Source organism: Antechinus flavipes, chromosome 1 (assembly GCF_016432865.1).
Source record: "Antechinus flavipes isolate AdamAnt ecotype Samford, QLD, Australia chromosome 1, AdamAnt_v2, whole genome shotgun sequence".
NCBI classification, from domain to species: Eukaryota; Metazoa; Chordata; class Mammalia; order Dasyuromorphia; family Dasyuridae; genus Antechinus; species Antechinus flavipes.
Window position 1 is genome coordinate 4,641,015 of NC_067398.1, and position 12,367 is coordinate 4,653,381.

Here is a 12,367-nt window from a genome sequence, read left to right on the forward strand (position 1 = left end):
ATCAGCATTTATTAGTCGCTACTGGGTGCAGATACTATTCTATGAAAAGGTGAAGATGAAACCATCTGCTTTCAGAGAACAAATGGGTTTTCCTTCTTAAATTTGAATGAGGGAAAGATTTGCATTGAATTCCAGCTGATGGGCTGAGCCTGTGCCTAGAATTCAATATCGGGAAAATCGAGTTGTCCCCATCAGGCTGATAACATTTCCCGCATTTCATTCTTTCGGGAATTCTGGGAAGTGCGACCTAAGGCCAGGGAGTATGGCTGGGGGGTAAAGGGAGGCGAAGTCTAAGCCGGCGACTGAGAGGCGGACAAGACATATTAGAGACACCCAAGGGCGACCGTGAGGGGCCCGAGGCAGGAAGGCCTGAGTCCAGATGCAGCCTCCCACGATTCCTGGCTTGCCAAGTCCCTCACCCTCTGCCCCGACTATGAAATGGGGATAATGACACTTGGCTGTTGTAAGGATGAAATGAAATGATCATCACCAAGTGCACAGCACACAGTAGGTGCTTTATCAGCACTTATTCTGCTGGTCTTCTGGATCCGAAGGAGCCCAGACTCTCTCGCTGGCGTTCCGGAGCCAATCCGCCGCTCCCGAGGCCTCTGGAGAATTCAGGCCCTCGGTCGCAGGGCTCCCTAAGAAATCTAAGTCGGGAAATGGGGCACCCAAGCAGAAAGCCGAGTGCAGCTACCTGGAGACGGCCTGGCAGCCCCCAGAGGAGATGTAACCTCATGCATTATGGAGCTCCACATCGCTCCCATCAAGGGCAGGCTGGGCCAAAAAGGAATATGCAAATGAGCATTTAGATATGCTAATGCATTCATACTGATTTCTGCATCTTTTCCTGGACTCCAGTCCTTTGTGAAAGAGAATAAAAAGTTATTTTGAACAATGCAAAGGCTGAAGGCTCTTCAAGGAGCCTCTCTGTATTTTGGGGTAAGTCTCCGAGGATGAGGTGGGGGACAAGGATGGGGCTGAATGGGGCTGACGCGACTAAGTCTTTCTCAGTGTTGAGTCACATGATCCCTGTTCCCAGAGCTGGGAGATGGGCTTTGGACTCTGGGTCCAGGAGGGACCCTGGGGGCCGGGGTCCCATGATCTCTGGAGGGATGAGCCTTGAACCCTGGGATGCAGGAAGAAGTGACATGATGGGTGGGAGGCAGCCAACACTGGTGACCATTCATCAAGGATGGTGACATCCTCTTAGTCTATCCAATGAGAAGGCAGAAGAATCCGGTTCATGGGCAGGGCCAGTTATGTAAGCCCAGGCCGCCCAAGTTGCCTTGGCTCAGGGACTGCGACTCTCAGCCTCAGTTTCCCCATATGTAAAAAGAGAAGGGTGGACTATGTCACGTCTAAGGTCCCTTCCGATGCTGATCCGTTGTCTTATTTATGACCAGTGGGAAGATGGAAGAGCGGGGCCTTTTTAATCCCTTAAAAGGGTGGGCTTGGGCTCCTTAGACCCGGTGCCTCGGTGGTCCCCCAGTCCCTCTGGTTTGAGGCAGCAATCTCTGGAGAGCCACAGGGTGCTCTGTAAGGGACCCGGGGCTGACCAAGCTGTTCCCGGGGGACCTGGGATAGTCCCAGGATGGGGCCCTTGGGCCACCTTGTCCGGAAGGGAGATTGGGGCGGGAGGCAGAGCCGGGAGCCCTTCTCCTCCCCGTACCAGCTACTACTAGGGATCAGCTCTCCGACCTTCAGACCCACTTAAGAGTCCCGGGCTCAGAGCCGGGCATTCACACCTGGGGGCATTCTGCCATTCATCATGGGGGCATCTGGCAAGGCAGCAGCCTGCGGCATTCAAAGGAATGGGTGTCTCAGTTTAGTGGGGCCAGGGTGTCGGGGAGACTGCTGGGACATGCAAGAAGCCCCAGAGTGCCCCGAGTGCTCTGAGCGTGGCGGACTCAGCAGGGCAGGGCAGGGGGAGGGGGAGGGGCAGCAGCCTCTCCTTGGGCTCCCAGCATCTCCCTCCTGCTTCTGGGGGCCGGGCCGGAGGTGCTCAGAGAGGGTGACGATCCTGCCAGCTTTGTGCCACTGTGCCAGCCAGCAGCCCCCAGCCAGTCTCCAAATGGAAAACAATGGCAAGTGGCTGGCAGCTGGGCAGCGGGCGCCCTCTGGTGCTAGCCTTCGGCAAGCCGCTTACCAGGTGCCAGGGAAAGAAGCTCCCACTCCCTGACTCCCAGAAGGATGTGCGTGAACACAGACCAGGGGTGGGGGATGGAAAATCCTGGGCCACCAGAACTCATTGGAAGTGCTGGGGGACAGCATCACTGGGAGCCCCTCGGCGTCACTGGGAGCCCCTCAGCGACACTGGGAGTCCCTCGGCGTCACTGGGAGCCCCTCGGCATCACTGCGAGCCCCTCGGCGTCACTGGGAGCCCCTCGGCGTCACTGCGAGCCCCTCGGCGTCACTGGGAGCCCCTCGGCGTCACTGGGAGCCCCTCGGCAACACTGGGAGCCCCTCAGCGTCTCAAGTGAAATATTCGGTCACTGGGCATGCAGTAGGCAGCTAATAAATGCTTCTCTCCCCCCACACCTTCCTTCCCTCCCCAAGGTCCCCCAGAAGAGGAGTTAAAGCCCAGCTGTACCCCACTGCTCAGGAAGCGGACCCCGCTACTGGCGTCCCCGCCGGGGCCCGGGCAAAGGCTTGTTCAGGGATTTCCCGCCCCTCTTGGCTCTCTTTCTGTAAGCGTGGGTGATTGGGCCGGGAGAAGTCATCCCAAATGTGGCTCTGGGGTAGGTGCAGGTGTAGACTCGAGTCCCTGAGCTCCGCGGGGCCCCAGTTCAGTGTGGGGAGAACCGGCTCCAATCTGAGCCCACCAGAGGGGCCCATGGCCGTTGGGAAGTGGGTCCGAGAAAGCTGCGGCCGGCACCCACCCTTCCAGGGGCTTCGGGGGTCCAGGGAGGGATGCTGCAGAGGGAGCCCTGCCCCCCACCTGGACTCACTCACAAGGACCCTTCAGAGGAACCCACTGCAGCTCCTTGTAGGGATTGTGAGGAGGAGGAAGATTTGAGGGAGGAGGAAGAAGATTTGGGGGAGGAGGAGGATTTGGGGAGGAGGAGGATTTGGGGAGGAGGAGGATTTGGGGAGGAGGAGGATTTGGGGGAGGAGGAGAAGTGAGCGCAGATCCAAGTCCTTCCAAGGAGACTGCTTTCTGTAACGGCAGCCCCCAGTGGACTCGGGTCCTTTCCTGTCGATCGGGTCCGACAAGATTTCACAACATCCGGGCTCTCTTTTTAAGTCTGTTAACACCCCCAACCCGAGTAAAAGGCAGCTGGGCAGGCTCGGGGTTCTGGGTGCCAATCCCCCTTGGGGCTCCTGCCAGGCTGTGGGTGCCGCTAAGAGCACCAGGCTAATGGCCCGGCTGCTGAGGAAGGCACCGGGAAACATCGTGCTCCCGGGCCCAGGAAGAAAGGGTGGGACCAGCGGGCTCTCCATGGCTGTCAGAAATGGAGGGCAGAGAGCAGGAAGGGCTGAATGGGAAGCCGGCCTTTGGGACACAGCCCCAGACCCCGAGCCACCCGGCTAGAGCGCCAGCTCGGCCACGCCCGTCCAGGTTGGGCCAAGGGCTGGGCAGCCCTCCGGGAGCAGGTGCCCCCGGGCAGAAGGGCCGTGCCCCCGGCTCCGCCTGCCTATGGGGGCAGAGGGCACTCGACCGTCCCGGGTAAGTGGTGGCCGTACACCGGGCGTGGGCCCTGGGCTGGGCGGAGCCCGGCTTAAATCCCTCAAAGATGCTCAGCTATGGCCGCCCGTGGCCCCCCCTGAGCCTCGGCTCATGCACTTAGAAAGTGCCAGGGCCTCTGTAGTTATTAATATATAATTGCCCGATGGGATGTTAATGCATCGTGATAATGGACTAATGCCCGAGGCACGAATACAGAATGGGAACTCTCCCCATTATCCCGTTAGCAGAATCACAATTAGGGGCACAAATGCCTGCTCCGAACATACAGCGATGTCCTCATGCAACATTAATGCCGGAGCGCCAACCCGGGAAGGGCGACGCTTTTGTTAGTGTTTCTATCCGAGGGATGCTGCCGCCCTCCGATGGCATCCTTCTCTCCCACAATTCCTCGGGGCATCGGGGAGGATGGCCCAGGGGCGCGCTTGCCCACGGCTGCTACCCCTTCCCCTCTCTCCCACTACAATACCTTCTCTACCCGGCGCCTAACTTTCTAATGGACGGGTGACGGAGGGAGCCCGGTGCACTGGGGGGAGGGGGGCGCGCGCAACCTGGGATTTCCACCTTTTTGTGGCTTGCTCGCTTTGTGTTTTCTTTCTCGTTTTCCCCTTTGAACCTGCTTTTTCTCGTGTAGCTTATTGTGGGAAAATGACCCGGAGAACCCGCGCGTTTAACCTGTACCGGCTCACGGGCCGTCCGGGGCCCAAACCTCAGAACCCGGGGGCGGACGCTGGAAATTTGCTCGGACTCGGGAAATCTTGAAATTAATTTTGACATTTTGAAAATTTTTCGAAAACAAAAAGCTGTTATTTAAAAATATTTAAATAGAATGAACGTTGCTCACAGGTGGACAGAAGGTTTACTCACAACTGTGAGAAGAGCAGGTGTTCCAAGCCAGATTTAACGGGGAATAAACCGAGGCTCTGGGAGCCAATAAAAGCTCCCCCACCTTGGCCCGTCCTTCTTGGGCTCTCATGCCAGCCACCTGCTCCCCGAGGCTCTGCCTGGGCCCGCTGTCTGCCCTGTGCCCACTGCCCACCCTGTGCCCACTGCCCGCCTATGCCCACTGCCCACCCTGTGTCCACTGCCCGCCCTGTGCCCACTGCCCACCCTGTGCCCATTGCCCGCCTATGCCCACTACCCACCCTGTGCCCAATGCCCGCCCTGTGTCCACTGCCCACCCTGTGTCCACTGCCCACCCTGTGCCCACTGCCCACCTATGCCCACTACCCACCCTGTGCCCACTGCCCACCCTGTGTCCACTGCCTGCCCTGTGCCCAATGCCCACCCATGCCCACTACCCACCCTGTGCCCAATGCCCACCCTGTGCCCACTGCCCCGGCCTGTGCCCACTACCCACCCTGTGTCCACTGCCCACCCTGTGCCCACTACCCACCCTGTGCCCACTGCCTGCCCTGTGCCCAATGCCCACCTATGCCCACTACCCACCCTGTGCCCAATGCCCGCCCTATGTCCACTGCCCACCCTGTGCCCTGTGCCCACTGCCTGCCCTGTGCCCACTACCCACCCTGTGCCCACTGCCCACCCTGTGCCCACTACCCACCCTGTGCCCACTGTCTGCCCCACGCCCTCTGTCCAGGGCTCCAAGGATGCAATCAGCCTCTGTCCCAGGATGGGCCCCGGCCCTTCCACTGGTCTCCAACAGAACATGTACAAAATGAGTTGACGGGCTTTCCCTCTCTTCTCCCCAACATCTCTGCTCCTACTGAGGGTCCGGCCATCTTCCCTCAGCCCCTGACTCCACTGTCCCGGCCCCTCGCTCAGCCCCCGATCACCTCCCAGCGAAGGGTCAGAGGCGGAGGCGGCTCGAACCAGGCCCTAAGTTCGCTGCACCCCTGCCAGCCGTGCCCCCTTCGGAGCTCAGTGCCAGGCCCAGCTTTGGGGGTAGCCCGCGACCCTCCCGGCTGCCCTCCTGCCCCCCAGGTGGCTCCTGCTTCCTGGTTCGGACTCAGAGAGTGCCCACTGTCTCCCCACACAGAATTGGGGCCCCTGAGATCGGGGGCCGCTTCGTGTCTGCATCGGGACCCCTTGCCCCCGGCACAATGCTTGGCACTGGGAGTGACCCCCTGGAGCCTTTCCGGTGGGCTTCCCGGCCTGCCCGGCCCGGGCACCAGAGCTTCAGGCACTTCGCCGCTTCGGACTCTGACCCTTCTGACGGCTGCTTAGGACCCCGACCCCCCCCGTGCCTCAGTTTCCCCGATGATGAAGACGGTGACTGGATGTTAAGGCTGCCTTTGACTCTGGGTCTATTATCTTGTGCCCCCCAGTCACCGCTTTGTGCCTCAGTTTCTTCATCTGGACAATGGGGGTTGGACGAGATGGGGTCCTCGTGGCTCCGGCTCCAGGGAGCAGCCAGTCCCCCATCTGCCATTTGTCCAAAGGGGACGTTCCCTGCCCGACACCGGGGGAGGGGATGAGGCAGGGACATGTCGGGGACCCCCTGGGAAGCAGCGGGGAGGGCGGGGAGGGCCCCACCCCCTCCTTGTAGGGATCCAGCCTGGGAAACCTCGGCGCTCACATGTGTGCCAGGAGTGCCCTCTAGTGGCCACAAGGTGACATGTGTGGGAAGATGGGGCGCAGAGCGGGGACAGGCCCCGGCTTCCAAACAGACCTGAGCAGGACCAGCAAGAGAGAGCCCGGAGAGATCCCCCACACTGCCCCTCCCCCAAGTCGCTCCTTTGCAAACTCAGGGCTCCCCCATGTGCTCAGGGAGCCCCAAAGCTTGGGACAGAGGCGGCAGACTGGGGGCCGGCCTCTGGGCGCTGCCCGCGGGGGCCCTGGAAGAAGGGTCCCCTTCCCATAGAGCTTGGGTTTGGGTGGGCGGCGTTCCGGAGGCAAATGGCACCCACTCCCAGCAATCAGAAACACATGAGGAGGCCCTGAGGGAGGAGGGGCGGGCTCTGGGGAGGAGGAAGGGCCCCTGAGGCTCCTCTCCTACATATCTAGTGCTCCCTGCTCAGTCCCCAAAGCCATCCTTCCTCCCAGCTCACGGGGCTGCTCAGGAGAAGGCGCCACCAACAGGGGGCAGCCTCCGAGGCCGGCGCCATCCTGTTCTCTACCTCAGAAACGTGGCAGCCCCTGCAGGGCCCAGAGGAGGCCATGGGCAGGAACTGGGGAGGCGGGGGCCACAAACAGGCTAAAAGTCCCAGGTTGCGCGCCCCCCCTCCCCCCGACCCCAGTGCACAGGGCTCCCTCCGTCACCCGTCCATTAGAAAGTTAGGCGCCGTGTAGAGAAGGGTGTTGTAGTGGGTGAGAGGGGAAGCGGTAGCAGGTGGTGGGCAAGCGCGCCCCTGGGCCATCGCTCAGGATTACCGCCTCCCCGATGCCCCGAGGAATTGTGGGAGAGAAGGACGCCATCGGAGGGCGGCATCATTCCACAGTGATCCCATCCCTCGGATAGAAACACTAACAAGCCTTAGCGCGTTTTGGGGGGAATCATCATCATCACCACCATCATCATCCTCATCCCCATCCCATCTTCCTTCACTGGGCCCAGCTCTGTGGGGAGTTCCCACTCCCTCGCACCCCCGGGGTTACTTGAGGCCCTGGCAGGGTCAGCGCTCTGCCCCGACTGTGCAGAAGGACGGGTCGGAGGCTCTTCCCTCCATGGGGAGAACACGAGCTCTCGTGACCCCCAGAGTCTCCTAGTCTGAGGCAGGAATTGGGCAGCCAGACCCGGAGGGGCTGTGGGCGGCCTCCTCACACCCGGAGCCCCGCAGCAAGCTGGGCACTCGCGCGCGCTCCCCTCGGTCCCCTGAAGGCGGCCATGTTGGTCCCCTCCCAAAAGCTCCTGCGCCTGCCCTCAGCCAGAGGGGTTTTTCCTTCACTGAAACCGGCCATTGGCCAAGAATCTCAAAGACCAGGGAGGGGGCTCGGAGGCGGCCCCAGAGGCTCAAAGACCAGGGGCTCGGAGGCGGCCCAGACACTCACAATGAAGCCGAGCTTCTTGTAGTCCCGCGTGTACATGGACTTGCGCTTCTCGATGCTCCCGCTGCTGTTGCTGGGCTCGCACTCGGCGTCGAAGGCGATGCGCCTCAGCTCGAAGATGATGTCCCTCTGCGCCTGGGGTGGAGGAGGAGGGGGAGAGCCGTCGGTGCCTCTGCTCTAAGGCCGGCGTCTCACACACCCCTTTTATAGAGGAGTAAACTGGGGCCGGGAGGGAGTGAGAGCCCGGCTCAGCTGGTGAGCTCGGGTTCCAAAGCAGGGCTCCTGGCAGTGAGTGCGCCCGCGGGGCCGCCCTGCCGCTCCCTGCCCGCTGGCAGTAAGAGGGTTCCCGGCCTCACGCTGTCGTCTCGTTCGGATCGATGGGACTGGCAGACCAGGACGGCCCGTCCCCCAAAGCTGGGCCTTTCTTCCTTCCGGGCCCCGCCGGGGGCCTGCTTTGCTCTCTGGGGGTCCCGGGCCGACTCTCCGAGGGGCAGCGGCCCTGAGAAAGCCCAGCAGGAGAGCGGCTGCAGAAGGAGGCCTGGGGCTCCCAGAGCCAGGGGCCTCAGGACGGGGGCCCAGAAGCCAGGAACAGGAGAAGCAGCCTGGGGGCCAACCTGGGACAGGCCAGGAAAGTCTCAGGCCCGGCTGTGTGCGACAGAGAGGGGCGGGGGGGGGGCATGCAGACGGAACGGGCAGAGGGGGAGGGGCCTGGCCGGGGATGAAGCTCCCGACAGACGGACAAACTGGCCCCAGGGCTGGCTGCGTGTGCACGGTCCCGGGTGGTCCCTTCGAGCTTCCAGGACCCTGACGTGAGGGCCCCCGGAATCTTGTCGAAGCCCCCCTTGCTCATGTGGTCTATAGGACATAGAGACGTGGTCCCTCCTGAGACCCCCAATATCAGCGTAAGAAGGAAACCGCTTCCCTGGGGACCCCGACTCCCACCTATCTGACCGGAAGGTCACAGGTCGAGGTCAGAGAAAAGGGAGACTCCCAAGAGAGGGGAAGTAAAGGCAGATCTCAGCCCAGAAAGTTCGGGGGGGGGGGATGCCCGGCCCGAGGCTCCGAGACCGGCCCCTCACCTGATCCTGCGGGTCCATCTTGGTCATCATTCTGTCCTCCAGGAGGTTGAAGGTCAGGACCTGCAGCACGTACAGCTGATGGGCCATCTCGTTGTTGATGGCTCTCTGGGCCCGGATGACGTGCTGTGGACGCAGGGACACGCAGACAAAATCAGAGCCCGGCGAAGGCTTCGTGCCCCCCCCCCCCCCCATGGCAAATGCTCCAAGCCTGGGCCGGAGGGATTCCCGCAGAGCCTGTGCAAGGGCCCCTCCCCCGGGGCCTCCCCAAGAGCCTCGCGGCTGGCGGGCCCCGGGCCCCCACGCTCGGCCGGGGCCAGGGAGCTTGGGGAGGGCCACGTGCTCCCTCCTCCCGCCGGGCTTCCCCGCCCAGGGATCGGAGTGCTCCCTCATCCATCCCTCTGGGGCACGCGCCGCCTCCTCCCGCCACCCTCAGGCCGCCTCCCGCTCCGTTGGTCCTCGCAGGGAGCGCCGCGGGCACCGATTACTTGGGACTGACCCGAGGCCCTTCGTCCTGGCCAGCCCCGGGAGCCAGAAAGCCCGCGGGCACCTTCCCAGGGAGCCGGGGGCCGGGCGGGGTCGGGCACTCACCATCAGGATGATGGAGCGGAGCTGCTTCTGAGCCAAGATGTTCGCCATCTCCTGCACCACAAAGAGAGCCAGCTGAGGCTTCGTGGGGGTGGAGGGTGAGGGGGCTCAGGGGAGAGCAGTGGGTGGTCTCAATAACGACCGCAGGGGGAGGGGGCTGAGGACTCTGAGCACCCCCAACACTGTCTTGCCACGGGAGGGCTGGCGGCCTCAGGCTTCCTCCCCTCCCCCTTCCTTCCCCTCCCCTTCCTCCCTGCCCCCCTTCCTTCCTCTCCTCACTCTTCCTCATGAAGTCGCCCCCCCCAGTCGGTCCCAGAGACCCTCTGGCCAAGCCCAGGCCACACGAGTCCAGGAGAGAAGCGCGGGTCCCCCAGCTCCGCTGGGCCCGGCCCTGGCACCGAGCCCCCGCGTCCCCAGGAAGCCCAGTGGCCAACGCTGGCTCAGCGGGTTCTTGGACCCCTGGCAACCGTCCTCCAAAGCAGTTTATCAAGTTAGGCGCCCCCAGGCCCCCTCCCCACGGCCGGCCAGCTGGTTGTGTGAAAGCACAAGATGGACTCGGCCCCTCATCAAGAGGACAGGAAGGGCGCCCTGAGGGCAACGAGGGTCCGGCTGCCCCTCCCCCCCACCAGACTCCAGGCGTCTCCCCAGAGCTGCGGGGCTCAGGCCCAGCCGGCAATGCTGCAGCCCAGTGCCCGCGGGGGCCGGATTCTCCCCCAGAGAGGCGGGTTCGAAGTCTGGTCCCTCCTCCCCCCGGCCGCCAGCACCACGGCCCCTCCTACTAAGTCTCCCCAAGGGCCTAGGACGGTGTCTCTGCGGGCCTTTGGATCAAGGCGCTGCCCTGGCTGCCCGAGGAGAGCGTGGGGGCCGGGGGGGGGAGAGGGAGGGTGAGCCTGCGGGGGTTGGGGAGGCCGGGGCCGACCCACGAGCCGCCTCCTCTGTGAGCACCTGCAGGCGGGGAACCGTGCGGCGGACATGCTCGCCACATGCAGAGGGAAGGCAATCTCCCCAGAGACAGAGACAGAGAGAGACAGAGAGAGACAGAGATATTGAGAGACAGAGACAGAGACAGAGACAAAGAGCCAGGCCAGAGGGGCAAAGAGAGCAAGACTGGCACTGCCCCAGCCCCAGCCTTCCACAGCCCCCGGTGAGACCCGCTCTCACCTGCCGCTTCTCATCAGGGGCCTTGAGGAAGAGGGCGTTGATCACAGCGATGGTGTACGTCTGGATTTCTTGGTCTGTCCTAAAAGAAAACCCAGGGGTCAGAGGGGATGGAAAGAGCCGGGGCTGTCCCTGAGCACGGGGGAGGCGGGCTAAGACACCATTCCGAATCCCAGCCTGAAGTGGGGGCCTTAGCAACGGGCACCAGCTCAGGAAAACGGGCAGGGGGCAACATGGGGTCGGCCTCACGGACCTTCTCGCCAAAAGCAACAAGGTGCTGGCCAGCCCGGGGGGCCGAGGGCCCGGCCACGCTGACCACTGCCTTCTCCGGCCCGGGGGGCCGAGGGCCCGGCCACGCTGACCACTGCCTTCTCCGGCCCGGGGGGCCGAGGGCCCGGCCACGCTGACCGCTGCCTTCTCCGGCCCGGGGGGCCGAGGGCCCGGCCACGCTGACCGCTGCCTTCTCCGGCCGGGGGGCCGAGGGCCCGGCCACGCTGACCGCTGCCTTCTCCGGCCCGGGGGGCCAAGGCTGCCCCCGCCTCTCCAGCTGCGACTCTGGGGCAGAAGTGGCCAACGCTGACCCTGGTTTTAGCTGTGACATCCGTGTTTGGTCACCTGGGCACGTGGGGGGACACCCCCCTTATTTATGTCCGTGTGCTGTGGGGGGGGCCTAAATCCACTTGGGTGCGCGGGCATTTACACGTGTGTGTGATCCATGGAGGGTTACACGGGGACACCTACAAACACCACTGGGCAGTGGGTCGTGCACGCGTCACTGCCGGCATTTACTGGGGATAAGAGTCTCTCCGTCTCCGTCTCTGTCTCTGCCTTTGTCTCTCTCTCTGTCTCTCTCTTTAAAGATCCCAGTTCCTCACAAAGCTGAGGTGAGACACCCCCCGGTGCCCTCCCCCGCTCTCCGTGGAGCCTCCGAGGCCTGGTGGGCAGCGGGGAGGGGGTGGGGCACATCGCCCGTGGCAGACCGATGGGACCCCGCATGGGAGCTGCTGCCCAGGAGGGGCGGACATAGGGCTGGGCTCCCTGGGGGGGCACTGCTGTCAGGGTGCTCCTGGAGCCCCGTTCTGGAGCAAGCTGGGGGCCCCTGTTCTTGACCTCCTGGGGTCCCCGCTCTGGAAGAAGCTCCCAGAGTTCCCCCTGCGCCCCCTCCAGCATCGCTCACCCCTGCAGGTGGGGGATGAGCTGGCCGATGGTGATCTCTTGCGCCACCTTCTGGTAGAGGTCGTGGCTGTTCAGGACCATGGACTCCAGGATGGCCAGCGAGCGCTGGAGAATGGAGATGTCGATGGCGGACTTGTTCACGAAGCTCGCGATCTGCAGAGGAACAGGGGACGGCCTTGGCTCCGGGGCTTGGGGGGCGCCAGTGAGTGGGTTCTGGCGGGCGCCCCCTCCCGGGGGCCAAGATGAGCCACGCCCCCGCTTTTAAGCTCAGATTGGCCCCGTTCTAAGTTCTGGAGAAGGGACCCGAGGGCTACAGCCAAGAGCAGCCACGGCCTCGGGGCGAACTTTGGAGCCAGCAGGGATGAGGGGCCACCACGTCCCTGCCCGAGGCTCTGGACGCCCGTCCCCTGGCACCCCCCTCAGGCCGTCCCTCCGGCCCCCCTCAGGCCTCCCCTCAGGCTGTCCCTCCGGCCCCCCCTCAGGCCGTCCCTCCGGCCACCCTCAGGCCGTACCTCAGGCCTCCCTCAGGCCCCCCTCCGGCCCCCCTCAGGCCGTCCCTCCGGCCCCCCTCCGGCCCCCCTCAGGCCCCCTCAGACCATCCCTCCGGCTCCCCCTCAGGCCTCCCTCAGGCCCCCCTCCGGCCACCCCCTCCTGGACATAGCTCCCAGCCTTTCCTCAGCTGCTCACGGGCTGGGTAAAGCCCTCGGGCCAGCGCTGACCACTCACGGGGAAG

General features: G+C 63.6%; 1 protein-coding gene across 1 annotated transcript in view; it reads right to left on the minus strand.

Annotated features, from left to right (window-relative positions):
- ELMO1 (engulfment and cell motility 1) overlaps window positions 1–12,367 on the minus strand; it is a 201,958-nt gene that overhangs the window by 149,096 nt on the left and 40,495 nt on the right. The window contains exons 8-12 of the mRNA XM_051978426.1: window positions 11,636–11,787; window positions 10,462–10,540; window positions 9,304–9,354; window positions 8,716–8,838; window positions 7,640–7,771 (exon numbers count right to left, since the gene is read on the minus strand). Coding sequence (XP_051834386.1) covers window positions 7,640–7,771; window positions 8,716–8,838; window positions 9,304–9,354; window positions 10,462–10,540; window positions 11,636–11,787 — 537 coding nt within the window. The remainder of the gene's footprint in view (window positions 1–7,639; window positions 7,772–8,715; window positions 8,839–9,303; window positions 9,355–10,461; window positions 10,541–11,635; window positions 11,788–12,367) is intronic.